A 25,557-nucleotide genomic window follows, 5' to 3' on the forward strand; every position below is an offset into this window, starting at 1 on the left:
AACAGACGACTCACCTCACATAGATTTATGCATTTATTACACAAAATCCCAGAGTGCAAGGTAGAAATAGAGAATTAAAATTTTGTTGCAAAATGTAATCAAATTTGTAATAATAATTACAATGCGATTTTATTAGCAATTCAATCACATTACTTAAGTCCGGCGGGAGCGACAAAAACAAAGATGCAAGAACGGCTTACAAAGCTCGCATACAATCAGAAAAACACATCTATTAGAATAGCTAAATAAATTCAGACATTGAATTTGGCATAAATGACAACTGATTTTAAATACAAAAGAAAAAAATAGAAAAAATAAATTAACAATTTCCAATAAAGCTTATAGTAAGGCCTTTCCTTACCTCTCCAGAATCTCTCCTCCTTCGATCTGGTATCACTAGAGTATTCCTATTACTTCCAGGTGCTAAAGTAGAACCGACACTCATTCTGGGTCCAACTAGCATGTACCGTTTGTCTCCAGATCTGTACTGAATGCTGTGACACAGAGTCCCGTCGTAATTCACATCTTGTAAATACTTGGACGAATAGTCTGAAGATTTCGAGCACTGCATTACAATCAACACGATGATACTGATGATAAAAAGAACCGACACAGAGCCCAACGTGATGATCAAATAAAACGTCACGTTGTTTTCCTCATCGTCTTTCACTGCGTTTGTAACATCAGAAGCTGCAAAAGCCTCTTTGGGCTCCACAACTTTCGCAATCACAGTCGCTGTTGCTGAGAGAGAAACGTTCCCATTGTCTTTCACCAGTATGACCAGTTTATGCTGGGCCTCATCTGTTTCTGTGAATGAGCGAAGGGTTCTTATCTGTCCTGTATAGCGGTCCAAACCAAACAGACTGTGATCACTAACTTCCTGTAGTGAGAATAATAACCAGCCGTTGTATCCTATATCTGCGTCATAGGCTCTGACTTTAGTCACCAAATGACCTGCGTTCACATTGCGGGGAATCTCCTCCACACCCTCAGCAGAACCGTTAGCACTCACTGGATTTAAGATCACTGGAACGTTGTCGTTCTGATCCAGAATAAACACGTTCACTGTCACATTACTGCTCAGAGACGGAGATCCAGAGTCTGTTGCGAGCACGTGGAACTGGAATGTTTTTATAGTTTCAAAGTCAAAACTTTTCAGCGCATAAATCTCTCCATTTTCCGAGTTAATATTAATAAATGATGTGTATTTGTTTTCCTCGCCACCGTCTCTCCATATCTGGTAACTGATCACAGCATTTTCGTTCCAATCTTTATCAGAAGCAGACACAAAAAATAAAGATTTGCCTGGTACATTATTTTCCATCACATAAAACGCATAAGGGGAAAATAGAAAAGCTGGGCTATTGTCATTTACATCTGATATCATTACCGTTATAGTTTTAAGAGACGAAAGTGAGGGTTGACCCGCGTCTCTGGCAACTACTGTGATGTCATATTGATATTTTGCTTCCCTGTCAAGCAATGTAGATGTAACTAATGAATAAATATTATCCTGTAATGACGACAAAAGCTTGAAAGGTATGCCATCAGACAGTGAACAGAAGACTTTGCCATTGAGACCAGAGTCTAAATCTGAAACGCTTATTAAAGCCACCGTTGTTCCAGGTTTAGAGTCTTCTGGAATTGCGCTTGAAAACGATGTCACCTCTATTTCTGGAGCATTGTCATTAACATCAGCAATATTTATGAAAATACTTTTATCTGTCGTAAGAGGAACAATGCCTTTGTCCGATGCTTCGATGTCAATCTCATATTTATCTTTAACCTCAAAATCCAAAAGACTTTTTACAATAATTTCTCCAGTAATTGAATTAACTTCAAAAAGTTTGCGTAAATTATCATTGACGTTACTTCCAAAAGCATAAACTATCTCTCCGTTTTGACCCTCATCCGAATCCGTGGCATTAACCTGCAAAATTGTCGTACCCACGGGTGCGTTTTCATTTAAAGTAACCGTGTACGTTTCCTTCGTAAAAACAGGCACATTGTCATTTATATCCAGAACATCGATCAATATTTCAATTGAGCCAGATTTAGGAGGTTTCCCCCCATCTAAAGCAATTAATTCTAAGTTCATGGTTTTAGTCACCTCCCTGTCAAGCGGCTTGTGTAAAATCAAGATTGGAATTTTACCATCTTCCCTGTCTTTAATTTCGAGACGGAAATTGTCGTTGTGGCTGAGTTTATAAGTCTGAACTGAATTGATTCCAGTGTCGAGGTCGCGCGCTGCCTGTAGCGGATAGCGTGCTCCTGGCATAGCAGATTCCCAAATCTCCAGCCGCTTTTCATTCCCAGGAAACCGCGGACTGTGATCGTTCACGTCCAATATCTCTACAGTGACGTAATGAATTTCAAGTGGGTTTTCTAATGCTATTTTCAGATTGATTAGACACGGATTGATTCTTTCGCACACCGCTTCTCTGTCTATTTTACCATTCACATACAACACACCGTCATTCTGATTCACAATGAACAATGGCTCGCCTGAGGTCGAGACAATGCGAAACCCTCGATCCTTTAACGTTCTGTGATCAATGCCCAAATCCTTCGCAATATTTCCTACAGCAGCTCCGTCCTTCTGCTCCTCAGACACGGAATATCGTACCTGTCCAAAAACTGATTTGCAGAATAAAAGCAGTACCGCAATGAAAGCGAGTTTCGCATTCAATTGCAGTCGACGTGACCGTCCTCTTTGTTCCATTTTTCACATACAATCGCAAAAATCTTCCAATGCAACTTCGCTGCCGCTTTACGAAGAATACTTGAATAATCCTGTTATTTGTATGAAGGGAAAATATGCCAGACAAACAAAAACGCAGTGCTGAATATATTCCAAAAGCACCAGTGGTGGACATGAGAAAACATGACTGAAAGAGGGTGGACAAATCGAGTAACTGTTTGACGTCAAAGGCCCGTTTTTAGGTTTACACTGACACCTAGTGATCTGCATGTTTGTTGCATTGTTGCATCCCAGAAAAAAAGAGAGTACATTTTTTTGTTTTTGCAAAAACTATGATTTCTTAAATTCCAGTAAAACTCAATAATTTCACTCATGCATAAATGTCGAACAATTGCAAAATAAACTGAAAGAGTGAGGGAAAAGGGAAAGAAATGGAAAAACTTTTTCAGTACCATGGACAGCGTTTTTACAATTTATTATTGATCAACATTTTAAAGCCTAAGATTAATAAATCTCGACTCTCTCCACCATAATGAGCATAAATTGAGTGATTGTTATTAGTGTTTACCTATAAAAGCTATTGAAAATATTGTCAAAACCTGTATCTTACCTCTCCAGAATCTCTCCTCCTGCGATCTGGTATCACTAGAGTATTCCTATTACTGTGAGGTGCTAAAGTAGAACCGACACTCATTCTGGGTCCAACTAGCATGTACCGTTTGTCTCCAGATCTGTACTGAATGCTGTGACACAGAGTCCCGTCGTAATTCACATCTTGTAAATACTTGGACGAATAGTCTGAAGATTTCGAGCACTGCATTACAATCAACACGATGATACTGATGATAAAAAGCACTGACACAGAGCCCAATGTGATGATCAAATAAAACGTCACGTTGTTTTCCTCCTCGTCTTTTACTGCGTTTGTAACATCAGAAGCTGCAAAAGCCTCTTTAGGCTCCACAACTTTCACAATCACAGTCGCTGTTGCTGAGAGAGAAACGTTCCCATTGTCTTTCACCAGTATGACCAGTTTATGATGGGCCTCGTCTGTTTCTGTGAATGAGCGAAGGGTTCTTATCTGTCCTGTATAGCGGTCCAAACCAAACAGACTGTGATCACTAACTTCCTGCAGTGAAAATAACAACCAGCCGTTGTATCCTATATCTGCGTCATATGCTCTGATTTTAGTCACCAAATGACCTGCGTTCGCATTGCGGGGAATCTCCTCCACACCCTCAGCAGAACCATTAGCACTCACTGGATATAAGATCACTGGAACATTGTCGTTCTGATCCAGAATAAACACGTTCACTGTCACATTACTGCTCAGAGATGGAGATCCAGAGTCTGTAGCGAGCACGTAGAACTGAAACGTTTTAACAGTTTCAAAGTCAAAACGTTTAAGTGCAGAAATTACGCCCGTTTCAGGGTTTATATTAAGGAACGAAGCCATATCAGTTTGTGTCTGATCGCCTCTTATTATATTGTATGTAATAATTGCGTTTTCATTAAGATCTTTGTCTGACGCACCCACAGAGAAAACTGACGCACCTGGTGTATTATTTTCCACTAAATAGAGCTCAAAGGGACTTCTGATAAACTCTGGTTTGTTATCATTAACATCAGCCACCTGTATTGTAATGGTTTTATAGGAAGAAAGAGGCGGCTGACCTAAATCAATAGCTTTAATTGTGATTTTATAATCTGAGACAAGTTCCCTGTCCAAGCGCTCTTTAGTTACTAAAGAATACATATTTTCTTGAACTGATGGTTTTAACTCAAAAGGAACATTGTCTGCAATACTACATATAAATTTACCGTTAACACCAGAGTCTTTATCTGTCACACTGATCAGCGAAATTACAGTGCCGGGTTTTGAATCCTCAGAAATTACGTTGGAAAGTGAAGTCACGTCTATCTCGGGATTATTGTCGTTCTCGTCTGTGATTTTTATAATGACTCTGCAGTCAGTGGTCATCGGTGGTTGGCCCTTATCTGTGGCCTGGACTGTCAATCTGTGTACCTCATTCTCCTCAAAATCAATTGGTTCTTTGATTTGAATTTCACCAGTGGCACTATCAAGGCTAAATGTTTCATGCACTTTTCGTCTACTAGTTTTACCAAGTGTGTACATAACCTCCCCATTTAAACCTTCATCAGAATCAGTAGCGTTAACTTGTGCTATAACTGTGCCTATTTGGATGTTTTCTGGAAGGGTAATTGAATATAAATCTTTACTACATACCGGGCGGTTGTCATTTATATCAAGAACAGTAATATTAATATTTAAAGTGCCTGATTTCGGGGGGTTGCCTCCATCCACAGCGGTCAACACGAGTCTGTGTTCTGAATTTTGCTCTCTGTCTAACGGCTTAAGTAAAACCAAGATTGGATTTTTTTCCTCTTCGTCACCATCTCTCATTTCTAAATCAAAATAATTGTTCTTTCCGAGTTTATAAGACCGGATAGAATTACTTCCAATGTCATCATCTCTTGCAGTTTGGAGTTCAAAACGTGCACCTGCGACTGTGTTTTCAGCCATTTCAAAATGTTGCTCTTTTTCGGGGAAGCGAGGACTGTGGTCATTCACATCTGTAATTTCCACTGCACCATAATGTATTTCAAGTGGATCTTCAACGGCGATTTTTAAATTTATCAAACAAACGCTATTTCCGTCGCACGAGGCTTCTCTGTCGATTTTCTTACTAACATACAATTCGCCATTGTTTTGATTTACCTGAAAAAAGGCATCTGTAGATCCAGAGACAATACGGAACCGTCTGTTCACCAAATTATTCGCATCAAGACCTAGATCCTTAGCAATATTTCCCACGACATATCCCTCGTTAACCTCCTCTGGAACAGAGTATCTTATTTGGGATGAAACACGCTGCCCGAAACTCAGCATCGAAGAAAAACACAAAGCAATCCACCAGTACTCCCATATGCGCCTTTGTCTCTCGGCTTCCATCGTTAAGGATCTTTTTAAACGGCTTAACACAAACACTTACACGTTACTCATTCATGACACCGTGTATTTAAAGTAATCCATTCGTTTAACACAGATGAGAAATGTATCGGTTATTTGTACAGCACCGTTATCCTGCTGCTAGTGATATAAGCTGGATATCTTATCACAATGCAAACGAACAGAACAGCCCTGCGCACCACATTTCAAGGGGATGGGCTACATCTTTATTGCTTATCACAATACAATAGTGACACCATATGGCACAAAAGAGGTAGAAGTATTATTTATACATGCACCGCAAAATAAATATTGCTTCTTACATAATACATATTAATTTGAAACCGTTTTGAACAACGGCTAAATAAATTTCTCACGTATAAAAGTTATTAAAACGAAAAAAAATCCACCTCCACAAAAAGCTCCTCAAAAAGAACACACCTAGTAACACAAAGCTTAAAGCATTTCAGTACCACGGACAGCGATCGTTTCAGTCAAGATGGCGAAAAGCATAAAATATATCTATATTATGTATTATAATTCACCGAAATTATCAGGAAAATATGTGCTCTGTGAAGCAGTAAAAAGTGAAAGTTGGATATATTTAAAAAATACTTCAATTATTAATACTTAAAAAAAAGTTTTTCTCAAGTGAACTTTTCTCACTTTAAATGAGAAATATAATTTTTTTTTAAGAATTACTTCGATTGGTAACGCCTAAAAATAAGCTTTTTTAAACCTTAAATTGTTACTTAAAGTGAGAAAATTCAAGTTAAAAAAGTAACATTTTTTAGGTGTAGCAATTTTTTTTTATGTTAACCCAGCTTTTACTTTTTACAGTGTGAAAACTGAATGATGAACTGAAGTAATAAAGTACTATGTTTAAGTTAATGTTTTAAAATAAGGACATTTATATTAGATCTTACCTCACCAGAATCCCTCCTCCTGCGATCTGGTATCACTAGAGTATTCCTATTACTGCCAGGTGCTAAAGTAGAACCGACACTCATTCTGGGTCCAACTAGCATGTACCGTTTGTCTCCAGATCTGTACTGAATGCTGTGACACAGAGTGCCGTCGTAATTCGCATCTTGTAAATACTTAGACGAATAGTCTGAAGATTTCGAGCACTGCATTGCAATCAACACGATGATACTGATGATAAAAAGCACTGACACAGAGCCCAATGTGATGATCAAATAAAACGTCACGTTGTTGTCCTCCTCGTCTTTCACTGCGTTTGTAACATCAGAAGCTGCAAAAGCCTCTTTAGGCTCCACAACTTTCACAATCACAGTCGCTGTTGCTGACAGAGAAACGTTCCCATTGTCTTTCACAAGGATGACCAGTTTATGCTGGGCCTCATCTGTTTCTGTGAACGAGCGAAGGGTTCTTATCTGTCCTGTATAGCGGTCCAAACCAAACAGACTGTGATCACTAACTTCCTGTAGTGAAAATAATAACCAGCCGTTGTATCCTATATCTGCGTCGTAGGCTCTGACTTTAGTCACCAAATGACCTGCGTTCACATTGCGGGGAATCTCCTCCACACCCTCGGCAGAACCGTTTGCGCTCACGGGATATAAGATCACTGGAACGTTGTCATTCTGATCCAGAATAAACACGTTCACGGTCACATTACTGCTCAGAGATGGAGATCCAGAGTCTGTAGCGAGGACTTGAAACTGGAATGTTTTTGAAGTTTCAAAGTCAAAACTTTTTAACGCATTGATTACGCCTGTTTCTGAATTTATGTTTAAGAACGAAGCCATATCATTCTGTGTCCCGTCGCCTCTAATTAAATGATATGAAATTAAAGCATTATCATTAATGTCTTTATCAAATGCGGTTACGGAGTAAATAAAGGCACCTGGAACGTTGTTTTCCGGTAAATAAAGTTCGAGAGGATTTACAATAAAATCCGGTTTATTGTCATTAACATCCGAAATTTGTACTGTTAGTGTCTTAAACGAGGTTAGAGGGGGCTGACCAAGGTCTGTCGCAATTATTGTGATCTCATACTGAGACGTCGCTTCTCTGTCCAAGTGCGTTTTGGACACTAAAGAATACATGTTGTCTTGAACAGACGGCTTAATTTCAAATGGGACATTAGCAGATAAAGTGCATACAACTTTGCCATTTGCACCAGAATCTTTGTCTGACACACTAATGAGGGAAATTACGGTTCCGGGTTTTGAATCTTCAGGAATAACATTAGAGAGTGATGTAACCTCGATTTCAGGGGCGTTATCGTTCATGTCTAATATTTTAACTATAACTCTAGAGTCGATTGTCATTGGTGGGGTCCCTTTATCGGAGGCGAAGATATCGAATCTGTAAATCTCAACGTCCTCAAAGTCAATTTTATTCTTAACTCGAATTTCCCCCGAGACGCTGTCCAACAGAAAAATATCATTAATTTTACTGTTTATATTCCCATCAAGCGTATATCGCACTTCACCATTCAAGCCCTCATCAATGTCCGTTGCATTAACTTTAATCACAACAGTATCAGGCTGCACGTTTTCTTGTAAATTAACAGTGTAAACATCTTGACTAAATACAGGGCGATTGTCATTGTTATCCAGGACCGTGACAGTTATATTTAATATTCCCGACCTATGCGGATTCCCACCGTCGATCGCGGTTAATATTAATTTATGTTCAGCCTGACTTTCCCTATCCAGTGGCCTCCTTAGGAGCAGAACTGGATTTTTTTCGTCGCCCCTGTCCCTGATCTCCAAATCAAAATGTTCATTTTGGCTCAGTTTATACGATCGCACAGCATTCACACCAATGTCAGGATCACGCGCAGCTTGTAGCTGGAAGCGCGCTCCTGGCTGTGTGCTTTCGGCAATTTCGACTATTTGTTTTTTCTCTGGAAATTTAGGAGAATGATCATTCACATCAGTAACATCAACGGCTACATAATGGACCTCCAAAGGATCTTCAACTACTGTCTTAATGTTCACAATACAGACAGTATTTCCGTCACATTGCTCCTCTCTGTCGATTCGTTTATGGACATATAAAATGCCATTGTCTGGGTTTACCTGGAAAAGCGTGTCCTCAGATCCCGAAACAATACGAAACCGTCTGTTCACTAACGTGCTGACATCAAGACCCAAATCCTTAGCAATATTTCCTACAACAGATCCCTCTTTTGCCTCCTCTGAAATAGTGTATCGTATTTGGGCTGAAACCTGCAGTCCGTAGCACAGCAGCAAAGAGAAACGCAGAGCAATCCACCAGTATTCCCATCCCCGTCTTTGTTCAGCAGATCCCATTATAAACAATTCGCTGATGCAGTTCTGCTTACAGAATATAAGATTTGGTTTTAACATACAAATCTAAAATTCCATTCCTATAAAAACGTTCTTACAATCGAAACAAAACCGGGTATTTAAGACGGGAGCAGTAGTGTAAATCTGCTTCTTGTTCACGCTCTGCACAGACAAAATCAGACATGCGCGTCATCTACTGTTGGTCAGGACAAAATCCTATTTCCCTCGATGTTACACTGACACCGTCTGGTGAAACGGGATAAGAAATATTCTGAAATCTGTATTTTCAATGTTAATAACAACTACGAAAACACATGAAATACTTGGAGTTGCCATTATTTTAATAGGGTAGTTTTAAATAAGTATTGATAATTTTACATAGCCATCATTTAAAAACGTCAAAAAAGTAAGTATGCAATGAAAACTGGTTGTTCCTGAAAACTTTCGAGAGATTTCATATAAATGATCAAAACAGAGAAATGTAAATGTACGTAGGAGACCGAGAGAAAGTTCAGCACCACGGACAGCGACACAAAACAAGCGCAGAAATGGAAAGTAGGCCCAGAACGCCACAGTAAACAATATTATTAGAGAACAAATGCACCAGACTCCCAAGATGACTCCCCTCGCATTTTACATTAAACTGTGCTTACAACAGAACTGTTTAATCACACAAAACCGGAGTTATCAGTATCATGAAAATAAACGTTAAAATATTTTCTAAACGTTAAACTCTGCTGGGAAACAATAAAACCTTCGGAAAATATTCTAAACTAAAACTCAGATACAGACTACCAAATAACCAAGACAAAGAATTACCATCTTAGGACAAACTATAATATATATATATGTATATATATATATATATATATATCAATAAATAAAATAAAAAAACATGAAAAAATAAAATAATTTCTTCGAATGCTCTTACCTCTCCAGAATCTCTCCTCCTGCGATCTGGTATCACTAGAGTATTCCTATTACTGCCAGGTGCTAGAGTAGAACCGACACTCATTCTTGGTCCAACTAGCATGTACCGTTTGTCTCCAGATCTGTACTGAATGCTGTGACACAGAGTCCCGTCGTAATTCACATCTTGTAAATACTTGGACGAATAGTCTGAAGATTTAGAGCACTGCATTACAATCAACACGATGATACTGATGATAAAAAGCACTGACACAGAGCCCAACGTGATGATCAAATAAAACGTCACGTTGTTTTCTTCCTCATCTTTCACTGCGTTTGTAACATCAGAAGCTGCAAAAGCCTCTTTGGGCTCCACAACTTTCACAATCACAGTCGCTGTTGCTGAGAGAGAAACGTTCCCATTGTCTTTCACCAGTATGACCAGTTTATGCTGGGCCTCGTCTGTTTCTGTGAACGAGCGAAGGGTTCTTATCTGTCCTGTATAGCGGTCCAAACCAAACAGACTGTGATCACTTACTTCCTGTAGTGAAAATAATAACCAGCCGTTGTATCCTATATCTGCGTCATAGGCTCTGACTTTAGTAACCAAATGACCTGCGTTCACATTGCGGGGAATCTCCTCCACACCCTCAGCAGAACCATTAGCACTCACTGGATATAAGATCACTGGAACGTTGTCGTTCTGATCCAGAATAAACACGTTCACTGTCACATTACTGCTCAGAGATGGAGATCCAGAGTCTGTAGCGAGAACGTAGAACTGAAACTTTTTGATAGTTTCAAAGTCAAAACTTTTCAGCGCACTGATTACGCCTGTTTCTGAATTTATATTTAAGAAAGACGACATATCACTCTGTGTTCCATTACCTCTTACTATGTTATATGATATCACGGCATTTTCAGCGGTATCTCTATCAGATGCGCTCACAGAAATTATAGACGAACCTGCTGCATTATTTTCCATTAAGTAGAGCTCTAACGGATTCATTAAAAATTCCGGTGCATTATCATTCACATCGAAAACTTGAACGCTCAGGGTGGTCGATGCGGTCAAAGGCGGCTGTCCCAAATCAGAGGCTGTTATTGTAATTTCGTACTGCGAGTTCGTTTCTCTATCTAACCGATTATTTGTTACTAAAGAGTACATGTTGTCTTTGAAGGAAGGCTTTAACTCAAAGGGAACATTTTTGTTTAACTGACAAATTACTTTCCCGTTTATTCCTGCATCTTTATCACTCACACTGATGAGAGAAATAACAGTTCCTGGCTTTGAATCTTCAGGAAGGTTTTTGGAAAGTGACGTAATCTCGATTTCTGGTTTGTTGTCATTTAAATCAATTATCTTAATAATTACTCTGCAGTTTGCAGACATTGGTGGATATCCCTTATCCGAGGCCCGAATATCGAGTTTATATACATCAGCATCTTCGAAATCCACTTCCCCCTTTACACGTATTTCACCTGTGATCTGATCGAGCTCAAAGACATCGTGCACTTTGCCATGTAATGCTGCAAAACTGTATTCGATATCGCTATTCGGACCTTCATCCATATCAGTTGCATTTACTTGAATTACTATCGTGCCAGTAATGGAATTTTCCGGCAATGATGCAGAATATGTCTCTCGGCTAAATGCAGGGCGATTATCATTTATATCCAAAACGGTAACAGTAATGTTAAGAATGCCCGACCTCGGAGGAGTCCCTCCGTCAACAGCTGTCAAAAGTAGCTTATATGTCGTTGTAACTTCCCGATCAATGGGTTTCTTTAGAACTAAAAAAGGCAGCTTATCCTCATCACTCTCTCTAACTTTAATTTCAAAATGATCACTATGACTTAATTTATAAAACCTAACCGAATTCGTCCCAAAATCTGGATCTCTGGCAGCCTGTAACTGATAATCAGCGCCGGGCAACGTATTTTCATTGATTCTCAGGCTTTGCTCTTTTTCAGGGAAGACAGGAGAGTGATCGTTTATATCTACTATTTCTACCTCTACATAATGTATTTCCAAAGGATTGTCGACGACGATTTTTAAATTTACCATGCAGATACCACCGGTAATACACAAAGACTCTCTGTCGATTTTCTTGTGAACGAACAACACGCCATTTTCCAGGTTTATCCGAAATAGCTCATCCTTTGATCCAGAAACGATACGAAACTGTCGCTCAACCAAGCTACTTACTTCAAGACCTAAGTCCTTTGCGATATTTCCCAGAGTAAATCCTTCATTTACTTCTTCTGGAACAGAGTATCTGATTTGAGCTGAAGTCTGTTGTCCGTAGCCCAAAAGCAATGAGAAACACAGAGCAATAGCGCAGTATTCCCATTTGCGCCTTTGTCCTGCGGCTTCCATCACGAACCACTGCCGAACGGATTTTCATAGAAAGAACATATATAATATTGGGGTCTGTAGCTTGCAGTAAATTGTTCAATTTGGGTACACTAAGCAATAGAAAAAAAAATTTGTATTATGTACCGTGTGTCTCGTGTTTGGTATCGTTCATCAGCTCGCGTATTCCTGTGAATTTGAGGAACAATACAGCCCTACTTGCGTCATCATTAGGGGAAGGTCTTAATGTTCTCCACGAATCATAAAGCAACATTGACCCCCAGCGGTTTTCATACACTGCTAAACATTTATAAAATGCGCATTTACCAGTCTAAACATAAAATTATACTCTGTGAGAAGGTAAAACTTTTTTTGCCTCTATTTTTTGTGCATACATTCTTTTTACAACAACATGTATACATAGGCTACAGCTGCGCAAAAGATCATGGATTCGAACCCAGAGAACACACATAGATAAAAATGTGTATATAATTCATTGTAAATCGCTTTGGATTAAAGCGTCTGCCAAATGTAAATGTAAATGCAATTAGTTATCTGAAACTTCATCTACTTCAGCACTGCATTAATGGACAGCTCCCTTACAATTCATTAATATACAAACTTGAGGCACCATAAATGTAAATGTTATCGCTTATAACCATGTAAACTCAAAAATGTAAGCAATTTAAACTTATGGCCACAGTTTTCAGTATCAAAACATATAGTGAATAAAAACAAACCGACACAAAAACAGAGAGAATAGAATTATCCGTCAATCTTACCTCACCAGAATCTCTCCTCCTGCGATCTGGTATCACTAGAGTATTCCTATTACTGCCAGGTGCTAAAGTAGAACCGAGACTCATTCTGGGTCCAACTAGCATGTACCGTTTGTCTCCAGATCTGTACTGAATGCTGTGACACAGAGTCCCGTCGTAATTCACATCTTGTAAATACTTGGACGAATGGTCTGAAGATTTAGAGCACTGCATTACAATCAACACGATGATACTGATGATAAAAAGCACTGACACAGAGCCCAATGTGATGATCAAATAAAACGTCACGTTGTTTTCCTCCTCGTCTTTCACTGCGTTTGTAACATCAGAAGCTGCAAAAGCCTCTTTGGGCTCCACAACTTTCACAATTACAGACGCTGTTGCTGAGAGAGAAACGTTCCCATTGTCTTTTACCAGTATGACCAGTTTATGCTGGGCCTCGTCTGTTTCTGTGAATGAGCGAAGGGTTCTTATCTGTCCTGTATAGCGGTCCAAACCAAACAGACTGTGATCACTAACTTCCTGAAGGGAAAATAACAACCAGCCGTTGTATCCTATATCTGCGTCATAGGCTCTGACTTTAGTCACCAAATGACCTGCGTTCACATTGCGGGGAATCTCCTCCACACCCTCAGCAGAACCGTTAGCACTCACTGGATATAAGATCACTGGAACGTTGTCGTTCTGATCCAGAATAAACACGTTCACTGTCACATTACTGCTCAGAGACGGAGAACCAGAGTCTGTAGCGAGCACGTAGAACTGAAACTTTTTGATAGTTTCAAAGTCGAAACTTTTCAGCGCGCTAATTACGCCTGTTTCTGAATTTATATTTAGGAATGAAGCCATATCACTATGTGTCTGATCGCCTCTTATAATGTTATACGCAATAATGGCATTTTCATTTTTGTCTGTGTCACTTGCGCTCACAGAGAACACAGACCCACCGGGCGGATTATTTTCATAAAGGTAAATCTCAAGAGGATTGTACGAAAATTGTGGTGTGTTATCATTTACATCGGACACCTCTATACTTAGAGATTTAGATGCTGAAAGAGCAGGACTGCCCAAATCAGTTGCTGTTATTGTGAGGTCATAATGGGACGTAACTTCTCGGTCCAAACCCTCTTTTGTTACTAGAGAATACATGTTCTGCTGAACATATGGCTTCAGTTCAAACGGTACATCATCTAACAAACTACAAACGACCTTACTGTTTATTCCTGAATCTTTGTCCGTAATGCTAATAAGAGAAATAACTGTCCCTGGCTTTGCGTCTTCAGAAACAACATTAGAAAGCGACGTTATTTCAATATCAGGTTCATTATCATTGACATCTATAACTTTAATGACAACTCTGCAGTCAGTATTCATTGGAGGGCGGCCCTTATCAGATGCCTTTATATTAAAACTATACATTTCATTCTCTTCGAAATCAATTTTGCCTTTGACGCGTATTTCACCTGTGACCTTGTCCAAATCAAAAACGTCGTGTACTTTACGTTGTACATTTCTTCCGTATGTATATTCCACTTCTCCATTAATACCCTCGTCTGGGTCAGATGCATTAACAGACGCAACCACAAAGCCGGGAGAGGAGTTTTCCTTTAACATCACAGTGTATGTGTCTCTGCTGCACATCGGACGGTTGTCATTAACATCAAGGACGGTGACAGATATATGTAAAATGCCTGATTTTGGTGGATTTCCACCATCAATGGCAGTTAAAATTAACACGTGTTTCTCTTGACTTTCCCTATCTAAGGGTTTTTGTAAAAGCAGAAAAGGACTTTTATCGCCGTATTCGCTGTCTTTTATCTCTATGTCGAAGTAATCGTTTTGTTTAAGTCTATAGGATCGGATGGAATATATGCCAACATCAAAATCTCGCGCAACTGGAAGATCGAAGCGTGCGCCCTTTGCGGTGTTTTCTGCTATTTCAATATGCAGGTCTTTTTCAGGAAAGGAAGGAAAATTGTCGTTTACATCTGTTATTTCAACTTCAACATAATGAACCTCAAGTGGATTTTCAACGGCAATTTTCAGGTTTAGCAAACATGCACCATTGCCATCACAAATCTCCTCTCGGTCGATTTTTTCATGAACATACAAGACGCCATTGTTCTGGTTTACCTGGAAAAGGTTGTCCATAAATCCAGAAACAATACGAAACCGTCTGTGCTTTAACGAACCAACATCGAGACCGAAATCCTTTGCAATATTTCCGACAACGGATCCCTCTTTAACCTCCTCAGGAATAGAGTATCTTATCTGAGCTGAAACCTGCGGCGCAAAGCACAGCAGCAAATAAAACCACAGAGCTGTCCAACAATACTCCCATCTGCGCCTTTGTCCACCTTTTCCCATTATGAGCGATTAAAACAGAGTTTTCAAATCCAAATATTATTAGTAATTTGATAAGATCAAACAATCTGCAGTATCTGCATTGAGCTGAACAGTTCACATCATGTTCTTTGTCGTACCATCAGCACGTCGAATTTCTCACAATAACCACGCACACTCAGAAGAACAAAACATCACTGCGCATGCCAACATTTAGGGCATGGCTAAATCTATCCAACCATACCACAGAGTACTACTGACACCGAGTGGTCTGTCGTTCAATTCTTGTAAAAGCTTAAACCTTTAGCAACTTTAAATGGTTTACAAATGTTACAATGTGTATTTTTATTATGACAAAATGTATCATCAAACCAAAAGAAGATTAGAGCTATAAAGAACAGTCGGTGCCTATAAAGAATACACTGTGTGCGCACTAAATTAAATCTTGCTGTTGTATCTTATTTTCAATAAACGAATAATCTCTAAGAAATCAAAATAATTAGTTCATTTCTTCATTAAAACTAATGTCCATATTTACCATCACGAAAAAAAAACATGGAAGTTCATACTTAAAAAAAGATCCAGTTGAATCCCTTTTAACTAGCCCCAAAAGCCAACGTTATTTAAAAAAATCTTTTGAATTTGTTACTCATTTATTATTTTTTCTTTGCTATTGAGATATTAAATCTAATCTCTTCATGTCTAATCTACCATTGGTTTATTGCGCTGAGAGTGCGCAAATTATGTTTTGATAAAGTGTTTGTGTTAAGAACTGAAATTATTGAAATAATAATATCATTTAATCACATTGGTTTTAGAGTGTGTGTTATTAATTCAGTCGCTGAGTGTGATATACATTTTTGACCACATTTTTTTGTGAGACAGGTTTAACTGTCTGGCGCCCAACTAAACTTTAACCGCTTAAATGTGACCACGCTACAACGCACAACGAAATATTTTTTTATTATTATTAAAAGTTATGTATACAGAAAAAAAATAATGTTGGGAAAATTAATTGGATGTCAGAATGAAAAACAATTAGCCACGTTTACTATATAATGTCAAGCAAGCAACACATCAGAAAACTGTTGCAAGATAATAAAGAAAACTTTATTTTAAAATTAATTCTTACCTCTCCAGAATCTCTCCTCCTGCGATCTGGTATCACTAGAGTATTCCTATTACTGCCAGGTGCTAGAGTAGAACCGACACTCATTCTGGGTCCAACTAGCATGTACCGTTTGTCTCCAGATCTGTACTGAATGCTGTGACACAGAGTCCCGTCGTAATTCACATCTTGTAGATACTTAGACGAATAGTCTGAAGATTTAGAGCACTGCATTGCAATCAACACGATGATACTGATGATAAAAAGCACTGACACAGAGCCCAATGTGATGATCAAATAAAACGTCACGTTGTTTTCCTCCTCGTCTTTCACTGCGTTTGTAACATCAGAAGCTGCAAAAGCCTCTTTGGGCTCCACAACTTTCACAATCACAGTCGCTGTTGCTGAGAGAGAAACGTTCCCATTGTCTTTCACCAGTATGACCAGTTTATGCTGGGCCTCGTCTGTTTCTGTGAATGAGCGAAGGGTTCTTATCTGTCCTGTATAGCGGTCCAAACCAAACAGACTGTGATCACTAACTTCTTGCAGTGAAAATAATAACCAGCCGTTGTATCCGATATCGGCGTCATAGGCTCTGATTTTAGTCACTAAATGACCTGCGTTCACATTGCGTGGAATCTCCTCCACACCCTGAGCAGAACCGTTAGCGCTCACTGGATATAAGATCACTGGGACGTTGTCGTTCTGATCCAGAATAAACACATTCACTGTCACATTACTGCTCAGAGATGGAGATCCAGAGTCTGTAGCGAGCACGTGAAACTGAAACTTTTTTATAATTTCAAAGTCAAAGGTCTTGAGTGCATAAATTACGCCAGTTTCAGAATTTATGTTTAGAACAGATGCCATGTCATTCTGCGTCCCTCCACCTCTAATAATCTGATATGCTATGGCAGCATTTTCATTAAGATCTTTGTCGAAGGCACTGACGAAAAATATAGACGCGCCTGGAGCATTGTTTTCTGACATGTATAGCTCGAGAGGATTTGTAAAAAATTCTGGGAAGTTGTCATTTACGTCTGACACCTGTACAAGCATAGTTTTATAGGCTGAAAGAGAAGGGTTGCCTAAATCTGTTGCCATGATTTTAATATCATATTCAAACACTCGCTCACGATCTAAGCGTTCTTTCGTTACAAGAGAATACATATTATCCTGAACAGACTGTTTTAACTCAAATGGCACATTGTCAAAAAGGGTACATACAACTTTACCATTAATTCCAGAATCTTTATCACTCACGCTTATAAGAGAAATAACCGTTCCAATTTTTGCATCCTCCGAAACTACATTTGAAAGAGATGTTACTTGTATTTCTGGCTTATTGTCATTCACATCTTCCACTTTAATGATAAGCTGACAGTCGGTGCTCAGAGGAGGAATGCCCTTGTCCGATGCCCTTATCATCAGACTGTAAATATCATTTTCTTCGAAGTCAATCAGGCCTTTAACAAGTATTTTACCAGTCATCCGATCTAATTGAAATATCTCCCGTATTTTAGGTTTCATGTTTCTACCGTATGTATATTCAACTTCACCATTCACTCCACTATCAGCATCACTTGCGTTTATAATGGTTACCACAGTGTCAATAATTGCATTTTCTCGCAAAGTTATAGTGAAAGCATCACTATTACAAATTGGACGGTTATCGTTTACATCCAAAACGAAAACAGTTATATTAAGAACGCCTGATTTTGGTGGATTTCCACCGTCTGTTGCAGTTAATAGTAACCTGTGTATTTCAGCAGTTTCTCTGTCTAATGATTTTTGTAATACTAAGAAAGGATTTTTATCTCCGTACACACTATCTTTCATTTCCAGATCAAAATGCTCATTTTTACTCAGCTGGTAAAACCGAACTGAATTAACACCGGCGTCCAAATCTCTAGCAGTTTGAAGCTCAAATCGTGTTCCGGTTACTGTGTTTTCTGAAACCTCCAGAGAGAAGTCTTTATCGCTGAAAGACGGGGAGTGATCATTCACATCTGTTATTTCAACTTCCACATAATGGACCTCGAGCGGTTTTTCGACGACTACTTTCAAATTTATCACGCAGGCGCTATTTCCATCACATATATCTTCCCTGTCGATATGCTTATCCACATACAAGATGCCATTTTGTTGGTTTAGCTGAAAGAATGCGTCATTTAATCCAGAAACAATACGAACGCGTTTGTCCACCAGTGAACTTACATCAAGACCCAAATCCTTAGCAATATTTCCTACGACAGATCCTTCCTTCATTTCCTCTGGAACAGAATATCTGATCTGAGCTGAAACCCGCGGTTCGATTCTTAGCAGTAAAGAGAAACACAGAGCTGTCCACCAGTACTCCCGTCCGCGCCTTTGTCCTCCAGCTTCCATTGTCATCGTTTACTGGAGCGCAGATTCAAAGATAAATGTATGCTGGGTTATTTTCAGTTACAATGTTTGTTCTACGTTAGATACATATTGCAAAAAAATCCTATATTCAGTACTGTTAGCACAGCCTTTTAGAATCAACGATCATCAGCTTAAGCTTTTCCCACGAATGTGAGGAACAACACAGTCAGTCTTGCTACATCAACGACAGGACATAGTCTCTTCCACAAATCATAGAACAACAGTGACATCAAGTGGTTCAACGAAAAACCAACAAACCTATTACACACAGCTTTTCTATGGTATGCAAAACAACGCACATTAAATGTCAAACTAACGCTACATATTTATTCACAACTGCAAAAAATAATTCAAAAGCAGCATTTAAGTAATACACAACTCTTATAATGGCAATCCTGCGCGTTCTCGGAGAAACGCAGGCAATTTCAGCACCACGGCAATGGACAGCTCCTTTCCACTGTCGCTACAGTTGGCACGCAATAAATCAGCAGATCTCTTTTAGCATAAAAGCTTTATTCAAAAAATTTAACTGCGACTTTGCTTAATATGAAATTACATTATGATTTTATGTTCAAAGTTCTAAATAATTATTAATAAATTAATTAAAATTATGTTGTTGTTTGGTTTATTTTTTTCTCTGAAATATAAGTACAACATGGACTATAAAAGTTCAATTTTGCACTGGATCTATGTGAACTCGTGTGGTTCTTATGAGATGTTACAATGGAGATATCTGGCAAAGCCCTGCATAAACAGCCATCAGAATGAAGTTAAAGTTTTTAACCTGCAACTGCTGAATGTAAGAAAAGCTATTCTACTGAAATTAAACAAATGCAGTAAAAAAGACAGAAAATCACAAGTAATCAGCTATTCTTACCTCTCCAGAATCTCTCCTCCTGCGATCTGGTATCACTAGAGTATTCCTATTACTGCCAGGTGGTAGAGTAGAACCGACACTCATTCTGGGTCCAACTAGCATGTACCGTTTGTCTCCAGATCTGTACTGAATGCTGTGACACAGAGTCCCGTCGTAATTCGCATCTTGTAAATACTTGGACGAATAGTCTGAAGATTTAGAGCACTGCATCACAATCAACACGATGATGCTGATTATAAAAAGCACTGAAACAGAGCCCAATGTGATGATCAAATAAAACGTCACGTTGTTTTCCTCCTCGTCTTTCACTGCGTTTGTAACATCAGAAGCTGCAAAAGCCTCTTTGGGCTCCACAACTTTCACAATCACAGTCGCTGTTGCTGAGAGAGAAACGTTCCCATTGTCTTTAACCAGTATGACCAGTTTATGCTGGGCCTCGTCTGTTTCTGTGAATGAGCGAAGGGTTCTTATCTGTCCTGTATAGCGGTCCAAACCAAATAGACTGTGATCACTAACTTCCTGAAGTGAAAATAATAACCAGCCGTTGTATCCTATATCTGCGTCATATGCTCTGATTTTAGTCACCAAATGACCAGCGTTCACATTGCGGGGAATCTCCTCCACACCTTCAGCAGAACCGTTAGCGCTCACTGGATATAAGATCACTGGGACGTTGTCGTTCTGATCCAGAATAAACACGTTCACTGTCACATTACTGGTAAGTGATGGTGTTCCAGAATCCGTAGCAAGTACTTGGAACTGAAACTTTTGCGTTACCTCAAAGTCCAAACGGTTTAAGGCGTAAATAACCCCTGTTTCAGAATTAATGTTTAAAAATGATGACATATCATTTTGCGCACCTTCCCTTCTAATTATATTATAAGTAATCATTGCGTTTTCATCTAAATCTCTATCTGATGCGATCACGGAAAGTATGGAGCTTCCTGCCGCGTTATTTTCAACTAAATATAATTCAAGGGGATCTTGAGAAAATTCCGGATTGTTATCATTTACATCAGACACCTGCACGCTTAGAGATTTAAAGGCGGATAAAGGAGGCACACCTAAATCACTGACTGTAATGGTGATGTCGTAATGAGACTTAAGTTCTCGGTCTAATTTTCTCTTCGTTACCAAGGAATACATATTATCCTGAAAGGATGGCTTCAGCTCAAATGAATCATTATCAGAAATAGTTGGTACTATTTTTCCATTGATACCTGAATCTTTATCGCTTATACTAATTAGTGAAATGACAGTTCCAGGTTTGGAATCCTCGGAAATGACACTGGACAGAGACGTGAGGTCTATTTCAGGAGCATTGTCATTTACATCTATTATTTTAATGATAACTACGGATTCTGCTGCTAATGGGGGCTGACCTCTGTCTGATGCCTGCACGTCCAACTTGTACACCTCTGTATCCTCAAAGTCCAGTTCACCTTTAATTTGTATTTCTCCTGTGTTACTATTCAGTTGAAATAGATTTTGCACTTTACGCTTAATATTTCTTCCAAATGCGTATTCTACAACGCCGTTTGAACCCTCGTCTATATCGGTCGCGTTCAGCCTTAACAATACGGTTCCTTTAGCAGCATTTTCTTTTACTGTTACAGAATAAGCGTCTTCGCTGAACACAGGGCGATTATCATTAGCATCAAGAACTGTTACAATAATTTTAAGAGTTCCTGATCGTGGAGGATTTCCACCATCGACTGCTGTTAGTATTAATCTGTGTTGTGCTGTGCTTTCACGGTCCAGTGCTTTCTTTAAAATTAAAAGCGGTATTTTCTCTTCGTCTCTGTCCTTTGTCTCAACTTCGAAATGCTCATTCTGACTCAGTTTATATGTACGGACATTATTCACTCTGGTATCAGCATCTCGCGCAGCCTGTATTTGGAAACGTGTTCCTGTGGGTGTGTGTTCCGCTATTTCAAAATGCTGCTCCTCTTCTGAAAATGTTGGTGTGTTGTCATTAACGTCAGTTATTTCTACTCCGACATAATGTATTTCTAAAGGCTCTTCCACTACCATTTTTAGGTTAATTAAGCATGCGCCATTTCCATCACACAGTTCCTCTCTATCAATCTTCCCATTGACATATAAAACGCCATTGTTTTGATTTACCTGGAAAAGAGCGTCCTTTGATCCAGAAACAATACGGAATCTTCTGTTTACTAAGGTACTGATTTCAAGACCCAAATCTTTAGCTATATGTCCAACAACCGATCCCTCCTTTAATTCCTCTGGAATAGTGTATTTTATCTGAGCGGAAACCTGCATAGCGAAGCTCAGCAGCAAAGAGAAACACAAAGCAATCCACCAGTACTGCCATTTTCGCCTTTGTCCTCCGGCTTCCATGATAAACGAATACAGCTGTTATAGTGTTGAAAATATATCCTCAACGATTACAAACAACAATAGCTCATATGACGGTTCTGCATTATGGCTTAGATTTAATTGGAACAAAGCGCTACATCTAAAAGCCTTTTCAGATCCACACACAAGCAAATGTACAGAACAATTCAACACTGCGCATGTCAACATCTAGGGCAGGGCAAAATCTGTTCAACATACCATAGGGTAATACTGACGCCGAGTGGTCTACAGGATATTTCGTGTATGATAGGGCAAAATACAGCTCTAAGCGAATGAATACATATTTCAGATAATTGTAACGTTATGAACATATGCTAAAATTGATTGTCAGACCCCTTACAGAGCAACATTAAATTATAAACTGGATTATAATTATAAACTGTAAATAATTTTTTTATTATTTAAAACGAGCACTCACACATTATCAAAATAATAATAATAATAATATGATAATAAAAAATAATAGTGTTGTGATAACAATTTTTCGGTATCAGACAAAAAATACCAACCAATAATAAACAAAAAATAAACTTTAAGCACATTATAGGAAAACAGAGCTATCAAATTCTTACCTCTCCAGAATCTCTCCTCCTGCGATCTGGTATCACTAGAGTATTTCTATTACTGCCAGGTCCTAGAGTAGAACCGACACTCATTCTGGGTCCAACTAGCATGTACCGCTTGTCTCCAGATCTGTACTGAATGCTGTGACACAGAGTCCCGTCGTAATTCGCATCTTGTAAATACTTGGACGAATAGTCTGAAGATTTCGAGCACTGCATTGCAATCAACACGATGATACTGATGATAAAAAGCACTGACACAGAGCCCAATGTGATGATCAAATAAAACGTCACGTTGTTTTCTTCCTCATCTTTTACTGCGTTTGTAACATCAGAAGCTGCAAAAGCCTCTTTGGGCTCCACAACTTTCACAATTACAGTCGCTGTTGCTGAGAGAGAAACGTTCCCATTGTCTTTCACCAGTATGACCAGTTTATGCTGGGCCTCATCTGTTTCTGTGAACGAGCGAAGGGTTCTTATCTGTCCTGTATAGCGGTCCAAACCAAACAGACTGTGATCACTAACTTCCTGAAGTGAAAATAATAACCAGCCGTTGTATCCTATATCTGCATCATAGGCTCTGACTTTAGTCACCAAATGACCTGCGTTCACATTGCGGGGAATCTCCTCCACACCTTCAGCAGAACCGTTGGCGCTCACTGGATATAAAATCACTGGAATATTGTCGTTCTGATCCAAAATAAACACGTTCACTGTCACGTTGTTACTAAGAGGGGGGCTTCCCGAGTCTGAGGCAACAACTTGAAACTGGAAAGTTTTTGCGGTTTCAAAATCAAAACTTTTGAGTGCATAAATAGTTCCGGTTTCTGAATTAATGTTTAGAAAGGATGACACATCGCCCTGATTTATGTGATATACTATTGCCGCATTCTCATTTAAGTCTTTGTCCAAGGCAGTGATTGAGAATACAGAAACACCAGGTGCGTTGTTTTCGGGTAAATATAGCTCAAAAACATTTTGGCTAAACTCTGGCGAGTTATCATTTACATCAGTGACTTGTATATTTAATGTTTTAAAAGATGAAAGAGGTGGCTGTCCTAAATCAGTTGCTGTTACAGTGATTTCGTACCTTGACGTCTCTTCTCTATCTAGACGCCTCTTTATTACTAAAGAATACATGTTCTGTTTAAATGATGATTTTAACTCAAATGGTACATTTTCGGGCAATGTGCAAATTACTTTCCCGTTGACGCCAGAATCTTTGTCTGAAACACTGATTAAAGCTACAGCTGTTCCAGGAATTGCATTTTCAGAAATGACACTGGAAAGTGACGTTATCTCAATTTCAGGAGAGTTGTCATTAACATCTATAACTTTAATACTGAGCTCCGCTTCGGCTATTAGCGGAGGCTGGCCTTTATCCGATGCTTGGACATTTAATTTAAATACGTCTGTTTCCTCATAGTCGATTTTCCCCCTAACCTCTAACTCACCCGTGACTTTGTTAAGCATAAAGAAATCATGAACTTGTCCATCCACATTTTCGCCTAACGAATATTCAATCTCGCTATTCATTCCATCGTCTAAATCGGTTGCGTTTATTGTAATTACGATAGTGCCCAAAAGCGCATTTTCTTGGAGTGTTGTAGAATATGAGTCTCGACTAAAAACAGGCCGATTATCATTTGTATCCAAGACAATAACAGTAATGTTTAAAGTCCCATATTTTGGTGGATTTCCTCCATCTGTCGCAGTCAGCACGAGTATATGTTTGCTTTGCCTCTCTCTGTCTAGCGCTTTCTTTAAAACCAAAAATGGTATTTTAGATTCTTGTCTTTCTCTAACGTCGATGTCAAATAATTCATTCGGACTTAATTTATAATATCGAACCGCGTTTATTCCCAGATCAGGGTCTCTGGCTGTCTGCACTTGAAAGCGTGTCCCCAAAGGCGTGTGCTCAGCCATTTCAAATTGCTGCTCAGATCTCGGGAAAATTGGCGGATTATCATTTACATCGGTTATTTCCACCTCTATGTAATGCACCTCCAATGGGTTTTCTACAACGCATTTTAAACTTATCGAACAGACAGTGTTTCCATCGCAAAGTTGCTCTCGGTCGATTCTCTTTCTGACATACAATTCGCCATTGTTCTGATTTACCTGGAGAAGAGCGTCATCAGATCCAGAAACTACACGGAACCGTCGGTGCCCCAAATGACTGATATCAAGGTTTAAATCCTTTGCAATATTTCCCACAAAATATCCTTCTTTTACCTCCTCCGGGACACTGTATTTTATCTGCGCTGTCACCAGCTTCTCGAAGCACAAGAGAAAAAAGAGAGTAATCCACCAATACGGCCGCCTCTTCCATTGTCCTCCGGCTTCCATCGCAAATATTAACATTTGAATTATAGAACAGCAAATATTTTTACATGAATCACGAGCTATTAATTATCTCTGTTATCAAGAACATTATAGAGCAACGGTCTTTAAAAAGTGGTAAGATATAATTAACAGGAACAGCGCTTTAAACGTACGGTAGGCCTACACTGTCCCTTCTGTCTGCACAAAACACTGTTTCTCATTATAGCTAATATGGGAGGGTATGCATCTAGGCACCACTCTAGAGTTACACTGACACCATGTGGAATGGATTTGTTTAATCAAAAAACTCTTGACATCAGCGAGAATACATAAACGTTTAAAAAATATAAATAGGGGTTTCTTAGCAGTTTACTGCGCAGTGCAATGATGTGAAAGCAAAAGAGTGAATTTTCATGTTGCAGTGTAAAAATCCTTTTAACCATGCCACTAAAGCTATTTTGAATCTTAAAAACTTGAGTCACTAAATAATTGAAAAATACAATTAATTTTTATTTTTGACGTTATTCCTTTCCAACAACTCAGTGTGAAACAATTA

The 25,557-nt window shown here is 38.9% G+C and overlaps 8 protein-coding genes across 8 annotated transcripts; all 8 read right to left on the minus strand.

Moving 5' to 3' along the window:
• Positions 1–319: 319 nt before the first annotated feature.
• On the minus strand, positions 320–2,889 carry LOC135763639 (protocadherin alpha-5-like). The gene has a single exon (XM_065275356.1). The coding sequence runs from the start codon at positions 2,720–2,722 to the stop codon at positions 320–322; it is 2,403 nt and encodes an 800-aa protein (XP_065131428.1). The 5' UTR covers positions 2,723–2,889.
• A 404-nt stretch (positions 2,890–3,293) lies between these two features.
• On the minus strand, positions 3,294–5,924 carry LOC135752416 (protocadherin gamma-A5-like). Its single transcript, XM_065270902.1, has one exon. The coding sequence runs from the start codon at positions 5,673–5,675 to the stop codon at positions 3,294–3,296; it is 2,382 nt and encodes a 793-aa protein (XP_065126974.1). The 5' UTR covers positions 5,676–5,924.
• A 635-nt stretch (positions 5,925–6,559) lies between these two features.
• Positions 6,560–9,110, minus strand: LOC135763655 (protocadherin alpha-2-like). The gene has a single exon (XM_065275357.1). It carries the CDS (start codon positions 9,014–9,016, stop codon positions 6,560–6,562), a length of 2,457 nt encoding a protein of 818 aa, XP_065131429.1. The 5' UTR covers positions 9,017–9,110.
• Positions 9,111–9,187: 77 nt separating this feature from the next.
• Positions 9,188–12,409, minus strand: LOC135763671 (protocadherin alpha-3-like). The gene is made up of 2 exons (XM_073812103.1): positions 9,888–12,409; positions 9,188–9,202 (listed from the first exon to the last, which is right to left on the minus strand). The coding sequence occupies exons 1-2, from the start codon at positions 12,243–12,245 to the stop codon at positions 9,188–9,190; spliced, it is 2,373 nt and encodes a 790-aa protein (XP_073668204.1). The 5' UTR covers positions 12,246–12,409.
• LOC135763687 (protocadherin alpha-3-like) lies at positions 12,396–15,491 on the minus strand. Its single transcript, XM_073812104.1, has 2 exons — positions 13,004–15,491; positions 12,396–12,410 (listed from the first exon to the last, which is right to left on the minus strand). Exons 1-2 carry the CDS (start codon positions 15,365–15,367, stop codon positions 12,396–12,398), a joined length of 2,379 nt encoding a protein of 792 aa, XP_073668205.1. The 5' UTR covers positions 15,368–15,491.
• Positions 15,492–16,404: 913 nt separating this feature from the next.
• LOC135763703 (protocadherin alpha-8-like) lies at positions 16,405–18,994 on the minus strand. Its single transcript, XM_073812105.1, has 2 exons — positions 16,476–18,994; positions 16,405–16,428 (listed from the first exon to the last, which is right to left on the minus strand). Exons 1-2 carry the CDS (start codon positions 18,843–18,845, stop codon positions 16,405–16,407), a joined length of 2,394 nt encoding a protein of 797 aa, XP_073668206.1. The 5' UTR covers positions 18,846–18,994.
• A 716-nt stretch (positions 18,995–19,710) lies between these two features.
• Positions 19,711–22,225, minus strand: LOC135752429 (protocadherin alpha-13-like). The gene has a single exon (XM_065270912.1). It carries the CDS (start codon positions 22,093–22,095, stop codon positions 19,711–19,713), a length of 2,385 nt encoding a protein of 794 aa, XP_065126984.1. The 5' UTR covers positions 22,096–22,225.
• Positions 22,226–22,673: 448 nt separating this feature from the next.
• LOC135752439 (protocadherin alpha-2-like) lies at positions 22,674–25,189 on the minus strand. The gene has a single exon (XM_065270919.1). The coding sequence runs from the start codon at positions 25,038–25,040 to the stop codon at positions 22,674–22,676; it is 2,367 nt and encodes a 788-aa protein (XP_065126991.1). The 5' UTR covers positions 25,041–25,189.
• Positions 25,190–25,557: the final 368 nt, after the last annotated feature.

The sequence above is a fragment of the Paramisgurnus dabryanus genome, chromosome 16, assembly GCF_030506205.2.
Source record: "Paramisgurnus dabryanus chromosome 16, PD_genome_1.1, whole genome shotgun sequence".
Taxonomy (NCBI): domain Eukaryota; kingdom Metazoa; phylum Chordata; class Actinopteri; order Cypriniformes; family Cobitidae; genus Paramisgurnus; species Paramisgurnus dabryanus.